We start from the raw sequence: 21,983 nt of genomic DNA, 5'->3' as shown, positions 1-21,983 counted from the left end.
GCCTCTTCAGATGCCACCCGTGTAATTGAGTTGTGACAGCTCTTTTATAGGAATCTGACGTCACGAGCGCCCCATAATGCACTGCTCAGGTGCAGTGAATAAATTACTGACGTCCTATAAAAGGTCTGTCACAGCTCCAGCAGCTCATTATGCCGGAAGGCATCTGAAGAGGCGGGAGCGATTTCTTTTTTTTCTATTTTTAGGGTGCGGCAGGCGGCAGGCGACGGGATTGACGATGGATTTACATTGGGGGACACTATTTTTTTATTTTTTAATAAAGGACTTGTCAAAAACTGGCTTTTGTATTTCTTTTTTTTTTGTACACTTTTTTACACTTTTGTACAAGCCGTTTTTTTCAGGTTTTTTTATCTGTATTGCTGGGAGCCAACAATACATTACAGCCACAAGCAAGTATAAATGACATAAGAATCAGCCCTACACTACACTGCACTGCTTGATATATATCCTGCAATAACTGATACATATATACATATATATATATATATATATATATATATATATATATATATATGTATATATATATATATATATACACACTACACTGCCTGGTCTATTACTGGATACAATGCACTACCTCCCTAATCTCACTCCAATCTCGCCTAACACACTATACACGGCTGCCATGTAAGCAACAGCTTTATATAGTGTGGGGCGTGGACTTAGCCCCTGAACCAAGATTGGCTAAAGGAACCCTTCCTATGGCCAATCACCGACATTGCACCGCTGTGATTGGCCAAAGCATACAGGTCATGTGCATGCTTTGGCAAATCATCAGACAATCAGTAATTTATTCACTGCACCAGCGCAGTGCATTATGGGCGCTCATCGGCGAGCAAACTTCCCACTGAGCGCCCCATTTGTTCGTGTGTTCAGCCAACACACAAACGCCCAATGTTCGAGTTGAATTTACGTTCCACTCGAACTTGAGGCTCAACACAATAGAAAACAAACAAATAAATTCTACTGAGCAGAGCTGTAGCCAGACAAAGTAATGGGTTAGTGCATACAGAAACAAAAAGTGACTAAGTGCAATAAATATATAAAAATAAAAGTGCAATAAATAGATGCCAAATAAGGTATAGCAGCTGGCTTCAAAGGACTTAGTGCAGCTCCCCCAGCAGAAAGAAGGAATATCTGTAGTAATGTAAAGGAGACAGAAGAGGGCGCTTCTAAGTGCAGCAGATTAAATCATTTATTAGTAAAAAAAAAATGCAAAATTAGCCTTTCACATAAAGTAGATATAAAAGCGCATATCAAGCTTAAAAAGCCGTCATCCATGAGGACCTGGTCACCTGAAGCAGGTGGTAGCGACACCGCCAGTGATAGGAGCAGGGCCAGGACAAGGGGTGGGCAGGAGGGACAGCTGCCCTGGGCAATTTGGCTTCATGTGAGGTGGGAGGGATTTGCATTGGGGGGATGGGGAAAGTGGATTTGTGCTAGGACAGGGATTTAGGGGGTTTGTGCTAGAAGAGGTGACATGGTGGGGGGGGGGGGGGGGAGAATTGTGCTCGGAGGGGAAGGTTTTGTTTGGTGGGGGGATCTGTGCTAGGAGGAGAAATTGAGGAGGTGGATTTGTGCAAGGAGGGGGGATATGGAATGGGAGGGTGAGGATGGGTACTTGGAGGGGAAATTTGAGGGGTAGAGGATTTGTGCTAGAAGAGGTGACATGGTGAAGGGGGGGAGAATTGTTCTCGGAGGGAAAGATTTTGTTTAGTAGGGGGGATTTGTGCTAGGAGGGGAAATTTAGGAGGAGGATTTCTGCAAGGAGGGAGGATTTGGAATGGGAGGGTGAGGATGGGTACTTGATAGAGGATTTGTGCTAGAAGAGGTGACATGGTGAAGGGGGGGGGGGGGGGATTGTGCTCGGAGGGGAAGGTTTTGTTTGGTGGGGGGATTTGTGCTAGGAGGAGAAATTTAGGAGGTAGATTTGTGCAAGGAGGGGGGATTTGGAATGGGAGGGTGAGGATGGGTACTTGGAGGGGAAATTTGAGGGTAGAGGATTTGTGCTAGAAGAGGTGACATGGTGAAGGGGGGGGGGGGAAATTGTGCTCGGAGGGGAAGGTTTTTGATTGGTGGGGGGATTTGTGCTAGGAAGGGAAATTTAGGAGGTGGATTTGTGCAAAGAGGGGGGATTTGGAATGGGAGGGGGGATGCGTACTTGGAGGGGCAATTTGAGGGGTAGAGGATTTGTGCTAGGAGGGATGACTTTTTTGGGGAGGGGCATTTGTTCTAGGGGGATTTGGGGGATGGGGGCAAAGATTTGTGCTGGGAGGAGGGATTTCGGCAGGGAGGTGGATTTCTATTGGGGGAATTTATCTTTAGGGGTAAGCATGCAAATTAGTGCTCAATATTTTTTTTTTTTTGGGGGGAGGGATTTTTTACTGACATATAATGCTCATACTTCTTGGGGGGGGGGGGGGGTCAGTTCGGAATGTTTGCCCTGGGCTCTAGATGACCTTTTCCCAGCACTGGATAGGCGATGCATGAGCTCAAAACCGGAGGATACATCGGCTCAGCAGCCAGAATGACAGCATGCAAATTTGACCAATGACAGATGCCAGAGGGTTTGGAGTGGGTGTGGCTGTACATTTCGAGGTTGCAAAACTTCTTTCTCAAGCCTGTCACCTCAAAATGCATAGCCACACCCACTCTACTCCATCCTGTATCTGATGTCATATACACTATATTGTCAAAAGTATTGGGACGCCTGCCTTTACCAGAAGAGTTGAAGCTGTTATAGCTGCAAAGGGTGGGCCAACTCAATATTGAACCCTACGGACTAAGACTGGGATGCCATTAAATGTTCATGTGTGTGTAAAGGCAGGCGTCCCAATACTTTTGACAATATAGTGTATATTATCTACTCTTCTATTGTTACTTTTATTCCATTTCATATATTATGTATTATATTCTTGTTATGAACCCCATTACTTTCATTGACAATTTCATTATAATAGCTTTATCTCTATAATAATAAAAGTACAATTATCATAACTTCATTCAGGATCTGTAATGTCTCCTGCTGCCTGCCGGGCGCATATGTGCGGCACGTGAGTCTTAAAGTGGTTGTAAACCCTTCCATATACCCAGTGAAGTGACTGGCCTCAGGTGATACAGAGATGAAACCAATCTTCCTGAATAAGTTGTACCTGTCTATCTGCGGCCCTCTCTACATCCAATCAAAGTGCAGAATTTATAACACATGTCTGAGCCGTCAGGAAAAAGGGGGCGGAGAGATGAAATTACAGACTGCACACTAGTACAATGCACCCTAAAAAAAAAAAAAAAAAGCTTCCAAAAAAAAGACAGCATCAAACTAGTGTCCTCTGCCCCCTTCACATCACCCTCCCCCCGCTTTAGTGTCCTCTGCCCCCCTCGTCCCGCAGTAGTGTTCTGTATCCCCCAATGCTGTGTCCCCTTGTTCTCTGCCCCTTCACATCACCCCCCACTGTAGTGTTCCCTGCTACCCCATAGCAGTGTCCTCTGCCCCCCTCCCCACACAGTAGTGTCCTGTACCCCCCAATGCTGTGTCCTCTAGTCCTCTGATCTCTTCACATCACCCCCACTGTGGTGTCCTCTGCCCCCCCCCCACAGTAGTGTTCTGCACCCCCCAAAACACAGTGTCCACTGCCCCTTTCAGATCACCCCCCCTTTTGTAGAGTCCTCTGCCCCCCCCCCCAACAGTGTACCCCCCTCCCCCCCCCCCACATACACACACATTCTTCTTGCCCTTGTTATCTTCCCTTTCACATCACCCCTACTGTAGTGTCCTCTGCCCCCCCCCCCCCCCCATAACAGTGTCCTCTGCCCCTCTCCCTCCATAGTATTTTTCTGTACACCCCAATGCTGTGTCCCCTGGTCCCTTCACATCACCCCCACTGTAGTGTCCTATGCCCCCCATAGAAGTGTCCTGTACCCCCAAATGCTGTGTCCTCTTTTCCTCTGACCCCTTCACATTACCCCCACTGTAGTGTCCTCTACCCCCCTCCACCCACAGTAGTGTCCTGTACCCCCCAATGCTGTGTCCTCTTGTTCTCTGACCCCTTCACATCACCCCCACTGTAGTGTCCTCTGCCCCCCATAGCAGTGTCCTCTGCCCCCCTCCCCCCACAGTAGTGTCCTGTACCCCCTAATGCTGTGTCCTCTTGTCCTCTGACCCCCTTCACATCACCCCCACTGCATTGTCCTCTGCCCAACATAGCAGTGTCCTCTGCCCTCCTCCCCCACAGTAGTGTCCTGTACCCCCCTATTCTGTGTCCTATTTTCCTCTGCCCCTTCATATCACTTCCACTGCAGTGTCCTCTGCCCCCCTCCCCCCACAGTAGTGTCCTGTACCCCCCAATGCTGTGTCCTATTTTCCTCTGCCCCTTCATATCACTTCCACTGCAGTGTCCTCTGCCCCCCTCCCCCCACAGTAGTGTCCTGTACCCCCCAATGCTGTGTCCTATTTTCCTCTGCCCCTTCATATCACTTCCACTGTAGTATCCTTTGCCCCCCATAGCAGTGTTCTCTGCCCCGTACCCCACAGTAGTGTCCTGTACCCCCCCCCCAATGCTGAGTCCTCTTGTCCTATGACCCCTTCACATCACCCCCACTGTGGGGTCCTCTGCCCCCCATAGCAATGTCCTCTGCCCCCCTCTCCCCACAGTAGCGTCCTGTACCCCCCAATGATGTGTCCTCGTGTCCTCTGACTTCTTTACATCACTCCCACTGTAGTGTTCTCTGCCCCCCATAGCAGTACGGTGGGTGCAGCCGTACTGGGTGCAAGGATGGCCAAAAAGTTAGAGGGGCTTTTAAACTAGGGAATGGGGGGGAGGGTACAGATGTAGAATTAGACAGTGGAAAGCAAGTTTCAGAGGGCAGAAATGGGGGCATTAGCGGTAGGGTGTTCGGAGCTCCTAAACCCAGGGTGGGTATGGGGAAAAATCAAGCAGCCTAAAAACATCAAATGAGGATAAATGTAACCGATCAAAATTACGAGGTTTGTATACCAATGCCAGAAGCCTGGCCAACAAGATGGGAGATCTGGAGCTGCTGTTGTTGGAGGAGGACTTAGATTTTGTGGGGATAACTGAGACTTGGTTTGACAGCTCTCATGACTGGATGGCGACCATTCAGGGGTATTCCCTTTATCGCAGAGATAGAGAAGGTAAAAAGGGGGGAGGGGTATGTCTGTATATTAAGAACAGCATACAGGTAAATATGAGGGATGATATTAATAATGGAGCTATGGATGAGGCAGAATCCCTATGGGTAGAACTTCAAAGGGATGGCACGGCGGGGAAGGTAATATTGGGCGTATGCTATAGGCCCCCCAACCAGAGGGAGGAGGGTGAGGCGGACCTCCTTTTACAGATAGGATTGGCAGCAAGGATGGGAAATGTCATTATAATGGGGGACTTTAATTATCCAGATATAGACTGGGCAGAAGGAACCGCGCATTCAGCCAAGGCTAGGCAGTTCCTAAATGTTTTGCAGGACAATTTTATGGGTCAGATGGTGAATGCACCGACAAGAAACAATGCGGTACTTGACCTACTGATTACCAACAATACAGACCTGATCACGGATATAGAAATACGGGACAACTTAGGAAACAGTGACCATAGGTCAATAAGTTTCAGTATTAATTACAGTAATAGGAAGCAGAGGGGTAATATAAGAACACTGAATTTCAAAAGAGCCAATTTCCCTAAACTGCGCTTGCTGCTAGAAAATATCAAATGGGATAGAACCCTGGGAACAAAGAACACGGAGGAAAAATGGGAGTGCTTCAAGAGCATACTAAACATTAGGGGATTGGCCAGTGCATTCCAAAGGGAAATAAATTTAAAAGAGCAAAACTAAACCCTGGGTGGCTAAACTCCAACATAAAAATGTATATTAGTGCTAAAGAGAAGGCCTTCAAAAAATACAAGACTGAGGGGTCATTGGCAGCATTTAAGCATTACAAAGAGTGTAATAAGAAATGTAAAGATGAAATCAGGGCGGCTAAAATAGAACACGAGAGACATATAGCGGAGGAGAGTAAAAAGAACCCCAAGAAGTTCTTTAAGTATATAAACAGTAAGAAAGCGAGGCCAGAACACATTGGCCCCATAAAAGATGATAAAGGAAATATGGCCACTGAGGATAAAGAAAAGGCGGAAGTGTTAAATAATTTCTTCTCGAGGGGGCGTGGCCGGACCTTGCATGTGAGCGGACGTGTGCCTCGCTAGCTCCGCCGAGAATCCTGCTATCTTTTCCTGCCCTCGCTCGGATCTTCGGCTGCTTCCTCCCCGGACGGTACCGGTGCCTTCGCAGACCGGCGGTGTGTCTCCGGTGAGTTGCTCCGCTGTCCATCCGGCATGCAGAAGCGGAATAAGGAGGGGAAGGGCCCCGCGGCCGGCCAGACCAAAGATGGCGCCGCTGGTCAGAGAGCGCAGCATAAGGATACCTACCTGGAAGCCGCCCAGAAGCTCTTTAATAGACCGGCTTCCAGGGATCGCTCCTCCACCCCTGCTGCATTACCGGGAGTCTCCCCTGCTTCACCCACGGAGGCGGATGACACAGTACCCCTGGGTGCTATCTCGGACCAGCTGCATGAGTGGGATCAGGCCTGCTCAGACCCGGCCCGTTTGGCATCCTCTTCCTCCCCTGATCCTGAACCCACGCTCCGGGATATCATGGCGGCGGGGAATACTTGCAGCTCTTCTATTACTGCACTGACGGCTGAGCTGAAGGGGGTGAAGGCGGAACTCTCTTTTGTGCGCCACGATATGCAAAAGCTGAGGGAGAGGACTTCGGCGGTGGAGGGTCGGGTCAGCTCCCTGGAGGATGAAATTACTCCCCTGCAAAGAGAAGTGAAACAAACGGCTGTATTATCTGCTCAGCAGGCTGCCAGGCTAGACGACCTGGAGAACAGAATGCGGCGGAGTAATGTGCGGGCAATAGGTATTCCGGAGCGGGCAGAAGGGAAGAATCCGGTCGCCTTCATTGAGGACTGGCTCCTTTCCACCTTTGGACAGGATGCTTTTACCCCGATGTTTTCCGTGGAGAGGGCTCACAGGGTTCCCATGCGTCCGCTCCCGCCTGGGGCCCCGCCGCGCACCTTCATTTTCAAACTACTTAACTACAAGGACAGAGACACTATCCTGTCAAAGGCCAGGACCATGAAACTGGCCATGGACAACGCAAAAATCTCCCTGTTCCCGGATTATTCTGCGAAGGTGCAGAAACAACGGGCCAAGTTCCAGGATGTCAAGAGAAGGCTCAGAGATCTCAATCTACAATATGCCATGTTGTACCCTTCTAGGCTCAGGGTGGTGGCGGGTGGCGAAGTTCTGTTCTTTGCTAAACCAGCAGCTGCGGCCCAATGGCTGGATGCAAACGGCAGGGCATTAAGGGCGCCCCCCCCCTCTCCTAGGCAGGGGGCTCCGTGATTGTGAGTCTTTATGCACGGTGCTGCCTATCGCCCCCCTCCCCATATGTGCCGGTGGGGGACTGTTGCCGGATGGTCTGAGTGAGCGACAGATTTTCTTCACTCTCCTGAACAGGCGGATGCGCCTATCCCATGACTACGGTTTTGTTCTCTAATGTTTTTGGGAATGTTCGAGGTTCTAGAGGAGATTGCATTGTCAGCTGTGATCCCTCACTGGACTCCCCCTATTTGTCCATGTTGGACGCCCCCAGGTCTGTTTCTCTTGCCTTACCCCATGGTTACTGTGTTTCCCCCCTTGGATCCCTATGCTTGCTCCTTACTCTAGTCTTCACCAGACTTACCGGACAAGGACACCTGCCCATCTACGTTGCAACCTCAGCTCTATTTCCCTTTGCTCCGAGCTGGACCTGGAATTTATTGGAACTTCTCTTTTTTTTTGTGCTGCCTGCCTGCGCTGCATCCTCCCTGTGGACTCTGATTCCTCCTCTGATGCTGTGTGCTCACCCTACTGTTGGCTGGACGTTTGGACTGTGGCGGGCACCCCCCACTGCCCTCACTCCTATCGCCTTCTTGCCTCTGATCCCCTATGGCTGATACATTCTGTATACTCTCCTGGAATGTCAGGGGCCTTCACAACCCTGTTAAACGTACGGCTGTTCTTAGGAATGTTAAAAGGCTACAAGCCGATATTGTGTGCCTGCAGGAGACTCATGCTGGACCTGCGGACAGGTTCAACTTGGCACCCAGCATGTTTAGTCTTCAATACCACTCTGTTTTTTTTACCTACTCTAGAGGTGTTAGCATATTGGTTAGGAAGGGTTTGCAATTTACTTGTCTACAGTCCATCCTGGACCCGGAGGGCCGCTTTGTTATTCTGCTGAGTCGGGTGGCGAGTCTGACCTGTGTGATTGCCGCGGTCTATGTCCCGCCGCCCTATTCGGCTAGAGTGATCAGGCTGGTGCTTGACCAGGTGCTAAAATTTCCAGATGTACCTATTTTGCTCCTTGGTGATTTTAACACTGTTCTTGATGTTGCTCTTGATAGATTTGCTCCACGCTCCGGGGGTCCCTCACCGCCTGGGGGGCCTACCCGTTTGCCCGGCTGGTGGGGGAACTCGGACTGGCGGACGTCTGGAGGATGTCTAATCCAACAGAGAGACAGTTTTCATGTTTCTCGGCTGCTTATGTGGGCCTTTCGCGGATTGATATGGGTCTGGGGAACAGTCGTCTCCTCCCTTTGGTGTCCTCGGCTGGCTATGGGCCGAGGTTGGTCTCTGACCACTCACCACTGTGGGTCCGGCTCTCTCTTCCTGAGAGTCGGGGTAGACCATTGTGGAAGCTAAACGCTTTTTGGTTGACGCTCTTCCCCAGTCCTGACCCCTTTCCGGCCTTACTGACCTCCTTCTTTAGCCAAAACCTCCATTCAATTGACATTAGAATTGTGTGGGATGCTGCCAAAGCATATATGAGGGGATATATTATTGAAGTCATTAATGGGATTAAAACTAGGACTAAAGCCTGGGAAGAGGCGGTTGCGGTTGAGGTTGTGAGAGCGGAGGCTGCCTATATAGCTGATCCCACCGAGGCCTCTCAAAGGTCCTGGTTGGCAGCCCAATCCCTTGCGGGCACGGTTTCGCTCCAGAGAGCGGAAAATAAAAGGTTCTTCTTACAGCAGCGGTACTTTGACGAGGGTGAAACTACTGGCCACATGTTAGCGATGATGGTTAGAGCTCAGCAGCCTACCACCTTCATCCCTGTGCTCACTGATCCTCAGGGACGGCAGTGGCATGCTAACACTGATATTGGGAGAGTACTGAGCGAGTTTTACAGAAACCTCTATTCCTCTAAGGTCACGGCAGGCTCACAGGAAATAGAAACTTTTCTGGATAGCTGTGCCCTTCCGTCATTTTCAGCAGCGGACGCAGCCTCCTTGTGTGCTCCATTGACGGAGGGCGAGATATACACAGCTTTGGGTACTGTTCCCAAAGGTAAATCTCCGGGCGCCGATGGGATCCCGTCGGAGGTATACAGTAGATATGCGGAGCAGCTAGTGCCTAAATTACTCCTGGTGTATAACTCTGCCCTCCGGGAAGGTAGGTTGCCGACGTCTATGACAGAGGCCGTTGTGGTGCTCATCCTGAAGCCGGACAAGGATCCGACCTCGCCTGACTCCTACCGACCTATCTCGCTTCTCACGTCCGACGTCAAGATCTTGGCTAAGGTCTTGGCGTCCCGGCTCTCGTTGCTTATCCATAAGGTGATACACCGAGACCAATCGGGATTTATTCCGGCACGATCGACAGCTTTGAATCTTCGTCGTCTTTTTCTAAATCTCTAGTTGCCAGTCGATAATCCAGGAAATAGAGCGATTTTCTCACTTGATGCCGCTAAGGCATTCGATAGCGTGGAGTGGCCGTACTTATGGGCGGTGTTGCGTCGCTTTGGGGTGGGAGAATCTTTCCTTAAATGGGTACAATTATTATATTCGGGCCCCACGGCTAGATTGCGGTTTAATGGGGAATTGTCGGAACCTTTTAGTCTCTACCGGGGCACCCGCCAAGGGTGCCCGCTGTCTCCGCTGCTTTTCGCAATGGCACTGGAACCTCTTGCTGCGCGGGTACGTGCATCCCCGGAGATTGTGGGATTTCGGCGGGCGTCGCGTGCGGATGTAATCTCCCTATATGCTGATGACACCCTTCTCTACTTAGGCGATACTCAGGGTTCCCTGCGCTCGGTTATGGCCCTTATCGATTACTTTGGCTCGCTTTCGGGATTCTCCATTAATTGGGACAAATCCGTGCTGATGCCCTTAGACCCCCTGCCCGCCCCGCTTCCTCCGTGTGCATCCTCTGTGCGCGTAGTGGATAGGTTCAAATATCTGGGCATAGTGGTGAATCCGATACCATCAGATTATTTGACTCTGAATCTAGTGCCTCGGCTGCGGAAGCTTCGTACTAAATGCACTAGCTGGTGTAAACTGCCGCTCTCTGTTGCTGGCCACATTAATCTTATCAAAATGGTTTGGGCGCCCCAACTTCTATATGTTTTTCACAATACCCCTGTGTGGATCCCCAAGCGGTGGTTCCACAGGATAGAATCTCAATTTCGGGAGTTGATCTGGTGCAGGAAGGTGGCCAGAATCCGCCTGTCCACTCTCCAGATGGCAAAGGATGGGGGCGGGTTGGCGGTGCCGAACCCCCGGGTGTATTTCCTAGCCTCCCAGGTTCAGCACATGGGGGGCTGGGGGGAACCGGACCCGCTTGATCCCATTGGGGCTATGTTGACTCCGGAGGGGTCCCCTGCTCCTGTTCTGGTCCACCTGGAGGCTGGATTTTCGCACCTTCCGGCGGGACTGCCTACGGTGGCTCTGCTTCGATTGGTGTGGCGCAGTGTCAAGACGATGCTCCGGGTTGGGGGCTTCCTACCTGAGACCCCCATCTGGGATAATCGGAATTACAGAGAACTTCTGCCCCTGGAGGGGGCGGAGGCGTGGAAGGGAGCGGGGGTTTGTTATATGACCCAACTGTTTCGAGGTGATGTTTTGAAATCCTTTCAGGATTTACAGGAGGAATTTGGGGTGCCCCGTCAATACTTCTATAGATTTCTTCAACTTAGACATGCCATTGCTGCTCAGGCCCGGCTGGTACCTTTGCGGCTCACACCCAATAGACTTCTGACGGAGGTATTTCAGGCTAGCGATAGGAAGGGTATGATCTCTGATGTATATGTTGCCCTGCTGAGTTCGCTCCAGGATCCGGCCACTCTTCCCGCCCGAGCGGCTTGGGAGGAGGACCTGGGCCCAATTGATGGTGAGCGGTGGGAGCTCTGCCTCTCCTCCATCCCTATGGTTTCGGTCTCAGCCTCTCACAAGGTTTCCCACCTTATGCTTTTTCACAGGGCATATAGAACGCCAGTTCAACTTCACCGTTGGGGTTGTAGACCCTCCCCTCTGTGTCCAAAATGTGGCCATGACCAAGGAACGTTGATACACATGCTGTGGCGATGCCCAAAACTTCTTAGATACTGGTCTACAATAATAGCCACGATATCCAGAGTGTATGCCTTTCAGCTGCTTCGTGACCCGCTGATTTGTCTGTTGGGGGCTGTGGAGGTGGAGACCCTGACTCCCAGCGCTCATGTGGCAGTTCTAAGGCTTCTCTATATTGCACGCAAGCTGATAGCCAGACACTGGATTTCCTCCAGGGTCCCTTCGGTGGCACAATGGATTGCCCAGGTTACCTTAATTCGAGAAAAGTTGACTTATCAACATAGAAAAGCGCTGAAAAAGTTTTATTCAATCTGGCAGCCTTGGCTGGATGATCCGGCCTTGGCCCCCCCGCAATTGGTTATGCAGAGGTTGTTTGAAGTATAACTGTATGTGACTGTATGATGGCAGGTTACTGTCCTTGGTGAAGCTCCCCCCTCTCTTTCCTTTCCTCTTCCCCCCCCCCTCCCTTTCCTGCCCCCTCCCCCCTCTCCCCCTGTAGTCTTTTCTCCCGTTTTCTCTTCCTTCTTTGTACCCTGGCTTTTGACCTACTCCTGTTCTCGGGTTTACCACTTAGCTCCTTGCTGTAGTACTGATGAGGTGTCTTGGACTAGGAAGTATTGTTTTATGCTCTGTGGTAATTTTGCATTCACTGTACCATCATTTGACGGAAATTTTTGCCTTGTTCTTTGTCTCTCGATTGAGTTGCAATCAATACCGTTTGTACTTTGTATGCACCTTTTTTTCTTAAATAAAAGCTATTTTTCTTGAAAAAAAAAAAAATCATTTCTTCTCTTCAGTCTTCACAAAAGAATCGGGGGGCTACACGAACCCAGCTTGTAAGGCCGAACTAAACAACACACCTCAGGAAGTGCCGCCATGGCTAACAGAGGATAGACTTAGAGCTAAACTAGAGAAACTTAACATAAATAAATCCCCGGGACCGGATGGCTTGCACCCGAGGGTTCTTAATGAGCTCAGCCAGGTGATTGCCAGACCATTATTCTTGATCTTTAAAGATAGTTTACAGACGGGTATGGTGCCAGCTGATTGGAAAAAAGCCAACGTGGTACCAATATTTAAAAAGGGGCCGAGATATATCCCGGGTAACTATAGGCCGGTCAGCCTAACATCTGTAGGCTGCAAAATTTTGGAGGGGATGTTAAGGGACCACATACAAGACTTTAGTAATGAAAACGGTATTATAAGTAGTAATCAGCATGGATTTATGAAAAATCGTTCTTGCCAAACCAATCTATTAACCTTCTACGATGAAGTGAGCAGCCACCTAGATAAAGGTAAGCCAGTGGATGTGGTGTATCTGGACTTTGCAAAGGCCTTTGACACTGTTCCCCACAAACGATTACTGTACAAACTAAGGAAGGTAGGTATGGACCATAAGGTGAGTACCTGGATAGAGAACTGGCTCCAGGGGAGAGTCCAGAGGGTGATGATTAATGGGGAGTACTCGGATTGGGCGGGTGTGGAAAGTGGGGTCCCCCAGGGTTCGGTCCTGGGACCAATCCTGTTTAATTTGTTCATAAATGATCTAGAGGAGGGGATATCTAGTACAATCTCAGTATTTGCAGATGATACTAAACTAGGCATGCCAATATCTTCTATGCAGGATGTGGAAACCTTGCAAGCGGACCTGAACAAAATAACGGGGTGGGCAACTACATGGCAGATGAGGTTTAATGTTGATAAATGTAAAGTAATGCACTTGGGGGCCAGAAACCAGAAAGCAAGCTACTCACTAGGGGGGGAACCTCTGGGTGAGTCTAGGATGGAAAAGGATCTGGGGGTACTGGTAGACAACAGGCTTGGCAGTGGCATGCAATGCCAAGCCGCCGCAAGCAAAGCCAACAGAATACTGGGATGTATAAAAAAGGGGATTCACTCCAGAAATAAAGAGATTATTCTTCCACTCTACAAGACTCTGGTCCGGCCACATCTGGAGTATGCTGTCCAGTTCTGGGCACCGGTCCTCAGGAAGGATGTGCTGGAACTGGAGAAAGTCCAGAGAAGGGCAACAAAAATAATTAGGGGAATGGAGGACATCAGCTATGAGGAAAGACTACAAGCACTGAACCTTTTCTCTCTGGAGAAAAGACGATTGAGGGGGGATATGATATCAATGTACAAATACTGTACTGGTGACCCTAGCATAAGGAACAAACTATTCAGAGTAAGGAAATACAACAAGACACGTGGCCACTCACTAAAACTAGAGGAAAGGCGGTTTAACCTTAAAGTGCGTAAGGGGTTCTTCACTGTAAGAGCGGTAAGGATGTGGAATTCTCTTCCACAAGCAGTCGTATCAGCAGGGAGCATTGATAGTTTCAAAAAACTATTAGATGGACACCTTAAAGACCACAACATACAGGGGTATACAATGTACGGTTAAAAGCAAACACACACACACGCATCATAGGTTGAACTGGATGGACTGATGTCTTTTTTCAACCTCACTAACTATGTAACTATGTAACTATAAGTGTCCTCTGCCCTCCTCCCCCCACAGTAGTGTCCTATGTCCCCAATGCTGTGTCCTCTTGTCCTCTGACCACTTCACATCACCCCCACTGTAGTGTCCTCTGCCCCCCATAGCAGTGTCCTCTGCCCCCCTCCCCCCAAAGTAGAGTTTTGTACTCCCAAAACTCAGTGTCCACTGCCCCTTCACATCACTCCCCCTGTGTAGTGTCCTCTGCCCCCTAACAGTGTACTCCCACACTCCCCCCCCCTCCACATACACACAACGCTGTGTAGGTAGCACTTACCTGCCAGCATGTGTTCATCAGAGCAGAGATCAGGAGACAGCTTAGTGCTGGGTGGAAGGCGGGAGTGGGAGCTGCCAGAGTTCATATTAGCAAGCTAGTGATTGGTTGCTAGGACCACCTAGCAAGCAATCACTGAGCAGCTCCCGCCCTCCATCCAGCTCCTACCTCCCACTCTCCCCTCTGCAGTTAATAAAAGAGCGGCGGAGGTTAGGGGAGGCAGAACCGTGGCTTGTTGACCCCCGCTATAGAGAGATATGCTTTGTTCATATTTCATGCCCTTGGTTTACAGCCCCTTTAAGGCTGCTGCACATTTGCATTACGGGGTCGACAAGAGTTACTTGTTTTCCTCTTTAGTATCATAGCTTTCAATGTGCACAAAAATATCTCTTTTTGTTATTTGTTATCTTCCATGTTACATTCCAGCCCTGATGAAGGAGGTTGAGCTAAGCCACTAAATGATTTGGGTTTTGTAACCAATTGTCTTTAGAATAAAATTCTATTTCTAACATTTCAGTCTTGCATATCAATTTCAGAAATTTGCAATGAAAACCTGACAGAGGTTCTATTCCTTTCCCATTTCATCCAGAACAAAAAAAAAAAGCTTTGGCTTTAGATACACTTTAGCATGTTAAAGAGACATAGAGATGACTTACTAAAGGCATGAGCAGTTGGTCCAGAGTTTAGTAGATGAGCAGAAGCTCTACTGACTTCCATCATCCAATCATGTGCAAGATGTTTTTATTTCCCTGCATGTGATTGGGTACTGTTTGCAAAGTGAAGCTTTACCTCATTTACTAAGTTTTGGAGAAGTGCACAATCTGTTTGCCTTTAGTAAATCAACCCAATTGTCACCTTGCCCACCTTATATTCCTCTCCTTGCTCCTCCATCACAAAGGGCACTGAAATCACCAATGTCAGTGACCAGGGGGAGCGGTGACGTCACTCTCTCCATCATGTGACCATGCTCGGGCCTAGGGATTGGCTGCTAGGCTCAAGCACTGTCACAGGGAGAAGGTCACATGCTCCTTCACACCAGCTTGTGACGGCAGGGGAACGCTGTACGGGCAAGGTGTCTCTTTAACGCTTACATGCAATTTGCTGATTGGTTTCGATCTACTTTAAAATGTATCTGAAAAGAAAGCTAAAACGTTCTAATGCTGTCATTTTCACATTACCTTGCCGGTAACTCACCATCACTTTATCCTCATCCACAGCAGTTCTGATATAACTGTCCAGAACTTTTCTGTCGCAGACCGGTTGAGGAGTAACAAGCTTCACATTAACCAGCAACATTTGTAGCAGGATAAGTAAACCTGGAAGACAGAACATAGACAGCATGGGAGTTACCCTGGAGATGTCCCGTGTATAACAGTTACAATTACATCCTAATATCCAGTCAATTAAGTTGAAAGACCTTTTTATCAGTTGATAAACACCAAACATGATGTAAAAATTTATTATCCATAGATATTCAAGAACAGACAGATAGGATAATGGGACTTTTAAGGTGCTGATAATTGTTCAAAGATGGAGAAAAAGTCATTTTTTGTATAAAAAATATCAAACATAATTTTATTAAAGACGGTGATACAAACATGAATTCTTTTAAAACATATAAAAGATAGGAGAAAGCACTTGGTTATGTCTGCTCAACATGTTTCACCATCTTGAAATGGCTTCTTCAGGAGACTGACGAACATCTTTCACAAGTGAACATTCTCAAGAAACTGAACTTTGGCCCATATATGGAGGATGCCGTAGATGGATAGTGCCCCTGGATGGAAGGGGAAATAGAGTCGCCCGCTAAGCATGCGTCACACCATGGAGGAGGAACGAGCCAAGCCACAGGGGAAAGATTATACCTTAAATTCAGAAATATAAATTAGAGGGACAGCATTAGATGCCCAAAGGACGTGCAAGTAATGTATTATTTTCTGGATGTCATCCCAATTGGACTGGAGATCAGCTCAAATGAGATTCTACTTGTCCTTAGCTATCTTTTGCAAGCCAAATGTGTATATTATGGTCAAGATAGGGTTAAACTCCTAGGAAGGAACTCATCCAAAGGCACCAGGTCCCAGGCAAAGAATCCTTTCCACAATCTCCCTTCTATATCGCCAAACCGTCCAGGGAAGGGAGATTGTAGAAAGGATTCTTTCCCCTGTGGCTTGGCTCGTTCCTCCTCTATGGTGTGACGCATGCTTAGCGGGCGACTCTATTTCCCCTTCCACCCAGGGGCACTATCCATCTACGGCTTCCTTCATATATGGGCCAATGTTCAGTTTCTTGAGAATGTTCACTTGTGAAAGATGTTCATCAGTATCCTGAAGAAGCCATTTCAAGATGGTGAAACATGTTGAGCAGACATAACCAAGTGCTTTCTCCTTTCTTTTATATGTTTTAAAAGAATTCATGTTTGTATCACTGTCTTTAATAAAATTATGTTTGATATTTTTTATACAAAAAATTACTTTTTCTCCATCTTTGAACAATTATCAGCACCTTAAAAGTCCCATTATCCTATCTGTCTGTTCTTGAATACTATTTAGGGATGTGGTGCTTGTGATTAACTTACTCTCCAGCAATAATACCTTTATATATTATCCATAGATAGTGGGCTGAAGGAAGAACTTTCCCCAAGGTATTATAGTTCGTACAGTAAAGACCAAACCAGGGATCATCTGGTACTTTAAATGGAGAGTGAGGCTGGCTGAAGAAAGGACTTCCCCCAAGGAAGAATTTCCCCCAAGGCATCATGGTTCATACAGTAAAGACCAAACCAGGGATCATCTGGTACTTTAAATGGAGATTGAGGCTGGCTAAAGCAAGGACTTCCCCCAAGGAAGAATTTCCCCCAAGGCATCATGGTTCATACAGTAAAGACCAAACCAGGGATCATCCGGTACTTTAAATGGAGAGTTAGGCTGGCTGGAGAAAGGACTTCCCCCAAGGAAGCATAATTTTTAAAGATCAAACCAGGAATCATTTATTACCTTAAATGGAGGGAGGTGCTAGAGAAATAACGTCCCCTTAGGCGTCATAATTCATACTGTAAAGACCAAACCAGGAATCATCAGTTACTTTCAAATAGGGAAAGGGCTGAGGAAGGAACTTCCTCCAAGGGAGCATTATTTTTAAAGGCCAAACCATGAACCGTCCCTTATTTTTAATAGAGGGAGGTGCTGGAGAAAGGACTTCCCCAAAGTTGTCATAATTCATATAGATCTAACCAGGAATCATGTTTTAGTTTTCATGGAGGGAGAGGCTTGATAAAGGACTATTCCCAAGGAAGCATAATTTATAAAGATCAAACCAGGAATCATGTGTTACGTACAGGGAGGGGCTGGAGAAAACACTTCCCTTATGGTAACATAATTTATACAGATCAAACATGGAATGATCCATTGCTTTCAATGGAGAAAAGGCCTGAAGAAAGGACTTAGTCAAAGGTGACATCATTTACGAAGATCATACCAGGAATCATCCATCACTTTTAATAGAGGGAGGGGATGGAGAAAGATCTTCCCCCAAGGAAGCATAATTCATAAAGACCAAACCAGGAATCATCCAGTACTTTTAATGAAGGGAGGTGCTGGAGAAAGGACTTCCCCAAAGTTGTCATTCATATACATCTAACCAGGAATCATGTTTTATTTTTAATGGAGGGAGAGGCTGGAGAAAGGACTATCCCCAAGGAAGCATCATTTATAAAGCTCAAACCAGGAATCATGTGTTACATGCAGAGAGGGGCATGCGGAAGCACTTTGCTTATGGTAACATAATTTATACAGATCAAACATGGAATGATCCATTGCTTTCAATGGAGGGAGGGCCTGAAGAAAGGACTTCGCCAAAGGTGGTATAATCTCCAAAGATCATACCAGGAATCATCCATCACTTTCAATAAAGGGAGGGGATGGAGAAAGATCTTCCCCCAAGGAAGCATAATTCATAAAGACCAAACCAGGAATCATCCACTACTTTTAATGGAGGGAGGTGCTGTAGAAAGGACTTCCCCAAAGTTGTCATAATTCATATAGATCCAACCAGGAATCATGTTTTACTTTTAATGGAGGGAGAGGCTTGAGAAAGGACTATCCCCAAGGAAGCATCATTTATAAAGCTCAAACCAGGAATCATCTGTTACGTACAGGGAGGGGCTGGAGAAAGCACTTCCCTTGTGGTAACATAATTATAAAGATCAAACACAGAATGGTCCATTACTTTTAATGGAGGAAAGGCCTGAAGAAAGGACTTCACCAAAGGTGACATCATTTACGAAGATCATACCAGGAATTATCCATCACTTTTTAATAGAGGGAGGGGATGGAGAAAGATCTTCCCCCAAGGAAGCATAATTCATAAAGACCAAACCAGGAATTATCCACTACTTTTAATGGAAGGAGGTGCTGGAGAAAGGGCTTCCCCAAAGTTGTCATAATTCATATAGATCAAACCATGAATTATCAATTACTTTTAAAGTATAACTAAAGGCAAAACTTTTTTTTGGATAGAGTGGAGACGGATTAGAACATCTGTCAAATTTTATTGCTGTCTTCGTTAGAAAGATTCCCCCTCTCTAGTTGTCCTGTTTACCAATATCATTGAAAGTGAAAGTAAAAGGAAATCTCGCATTTTGAGTTGTCCCCAGAAAAGTATTAGAAGGAAAATATTCCAATGGGGACACTAGTTCTGGAGACCTGAGGGTTTGGCTATGGGACAGGAAGTGAAGGGAAATCTCCCCAATAGGACACAGATTGTGAAAAAAAATCTCATCGGGTTATAACCCTCCCTTACTCTATCAAAAATGAAAAAAAAAAAAGTTTGTCTACTTTAATGGAGGGAGGGGCTGGAAAAAGCACTTTTCTTATGGTAGCATTATATATATTCAGATAAAACACAGAATGACCTATTACTTTCAACAGAGGGAGCGCCTGAAGAAAGGAATTTTCTAAAGGTGGCATCATTTATAAGGATCAAACCAGGAATCATTCATTACTTTCAGTAGAGGGAGGGGGATCGAAAATTAACTTCCCCCAAGGCAGCATAATTTTTAACCACTTGCCTACTGGGGACTTTTACCCCTTTCTTGCCCAGCCTAATTTTCAGCTTTCAGCACTGTCACACTTTGAATGAAAATTGCGCGGTCATGCAACACTGTATCCAAATTACATTTTTATAATTTTATCACACAAATAGAGCTTTTCTTTTAGTGGTATTAAATCACTGCTGGGTTTTTTATTTTTTGCTTAAAAAACAAAAAAAAAAACCTGAAGATTTTGGGAAAAAAAGTTTCTTAATTTCTGTCAGTAAATTTTGTAAATAAGTAATTTTTCTCCTTCATTGATGTGCGCTGATGAGGCGGCACTGTTGGGCACTGATTAGGTGGCACTGATGAGGCGGCATTAATATGCCACACTGATGGGCACTGATAGGTGGCACTGATATGCAGCAATGATGAGCACTGATAGGCCGTGCTGATGGGCACTGATAGGTGGCACTGAGGGCACTGATTAGGTGGCACTGATGAGGCGGCACTAATATGCCACACTAATGGGCACTGATAGGTGGCACTGATATGCAGCAATGATGAGCACTGATAGGCCGCGCTGATGGGCACTGATAGGTGGCACTGATGGGCATTAATAGGCAGCACTGGTGGGCAATGATAGGCAACACATATAGGTGGCACTGATGGGCACAGATGGGCAGCACTGGTTAGAAGGTACGGATGGGCACTGAAAGGCAGCACTGACTGGCATCACTAATGGGCACTGATTGGTGTCACTGATGGGCACTGACTGGTGTCACTGATGGGCACTTATTGGTGTCACTGATGGGCACTGCTAATGCTGTACTGTAATCAGGGCACTGATTATTTTTACAGGTCTCGCCTGTGAGAAGATGCCACTGATTGGCTCTCTTCGCAACACACTCTGTCAGTGTGGGCCAAGGAGAGACGATAAACGGCACTTCCTTGTTTATATGTGACCGGCTGTTATTGGACACAGCCGCTCACACGGGTAAAGAGCCGCGTCATCGGCTCTGTACTGAGATCAGGGTCGCGTCGTGTCCTAGGAACACTGCACGGGCGCGAGCACCGTGCTACGTGCCCCTGTGGTGCGCAAGAACGTTGGTTCTGGGTCACCATCATATGACATTGTCCCAGAACGAAAGTACATCCTGCCAGCCGTCATTTTACAATATGGCAAGCGGAAAGTGGTTAAAGGCGAAACTCTGAATTATCCATTACTTTTGATGTTTAGCCTGGTACACACTACTAGTTTTATTTTAGGCTGAATGAAAAAAAAAACTGACAGCTCAGGTCAGAGCTGCTGTACTGACTATGCAATGTTAGTACAGTGATCTCCCCTGCTGAGCTATTGTGTTATGACAGAAGGGTTGCCCCCCCCCCCCCCCCCCCCCGCCAGAACACTCTGGTCAGCACTTTCAGCTATTGGCTGAGAGCACCTATAGGGAGCCGGTCGGCAGACCTTTTTTGGTCATGAGCCTTCTGTTGGACCAGTTGCCGTGCACGCGGGCCGAATGTACTAGCCTTAAAGGGACATGCCCTGAGGACATCCCCTAGTGTCTGCCCTAGATGCCAGCAGTGCTGCACAATCCCTGGGCTGCATGCCCCAGCTACAGAGTTCCCCGGATGTCCTGGTTTCTTATGCTCTTCATGCCTTCACAAACTTACTTCATGTGAGTTATCTTTTTGTTTTTCTCATACAATAAATATTTTGATGCTGCATTTAGTGTCTGAATAACAACCATCATTGATGGTCAGATGATCGGGTGCCATCCCCCTGGTCCCCGATTGAAAGGCTTGACAGAGAGCTGTTGGTGACAGCTCGGTCAGTGTGTTGGGAGAATTCAGTGAGCAAGAAAACACATTTCACCTTATTGCACATAAAAATTGGATCAGCAAATTTTTTAAAGTTCTTTTGCCACAAAAGGTGGCATTTTTAAGGAGTTTTAAGTTTAATCTTGTTATTGAAGTTGCATGCACAATAAGACATATCAACTAATGCAATAACATGTCAGTAAAGAAGAACGGGTCAGAGAGGTCTTATCATATCAGTGCCAGAATATGTGGGTAATGCATGGTAAAAATGCAAGTATCAAGAACAATAAGTCCATATACATACGAAATAGGAAACAGCCCTCAATCCTGTAATACAGTCAAGATCATACAATGTACAAAAACATGGATCTTAAAAGTAGGTTAAAAAACAAAGCAATTAGCTATGTATGAGGGACGTGATGCCAACACAAATAATTCAATAAAAAGAGCACTTCTAAAACTTAGTATCATAACAGATCAGCAGAAAGAGTAGAATCAGGATCAGCAAAAGTGGAGGGGAGCGAAAGAGAGAAGAAAAAAACAAGAAACCCTAAAAAAAAAAAAAAAAAAAAAAAAAGGGGGGGGGGGTTATTAATAGTAATAATAATGGGAGGGAAGGGGAAAACGGCCACGTGTGTCTACAAAGACAACAGAAGGCAACATAAGCTGATGAGATGATCCTGGAACAACCTACCAGACAAAATTGCGGTGGAAGTAAACGTATCAATGGTAGATGAGTACCGGAAAAGTACCGGAGATTGTGAGAGTCAGATTTATCTTTGTCTCAAAACGAAAAAAGATATTGGGGGCACACCCTAAAATGCACAATTCTCAGGTTGGTGCTGCTAAAAGACCAATATATATATATACAAATTGAACAATATAAACACAAACACAGAAAAAAGTTGTTTTCAAATCTTGCAAGGCTATT

The 21,983-nt window shown here is 47.0% G+C and overlaps 1 protein-coding gene across 1 annotated transcript in view; it reads right to left on the bottom strand.

Moving 5' to 3' along the window:
• EPO (erythropoietin) overlaps nucleotides 1-21,983 on the bottom strand; it is a 102,728-nt gene that overhangs the window by 23,829 nt on the left and 56,916 nt on the right. Inside the window, exon 2 of the mRNA XM_082252806.1 lies at nucleotides 15,397-15,518. Within this exon, the coding sequence (XP_082108932.1) occupies nucleotides 15,397-15,518 (122 nt within the window). The remainder of the gene's footprint in view (nucleotides 1-15,396; nucleotides 15,519-21,983) is intronic.

The sequence above is a fragment of the Pelophylax lessonae genome (assembly GCF_965119305.1).
Source record: "Pelophylax lessonae genome assembly, chromosome: 4".
In the NCBI taxonomy this organism is placed as follows: Eukaryota; Metazoa; Chordata; class Amphibia; order Anura; family Ranidae; genus Pelophylax; species Pelophylax lessonae.
The sequence above is the reverse complement of the archived record's forward strand: the minus strand, read 5'-3'. Positions and strand labels throughout refer to the sequence as shown.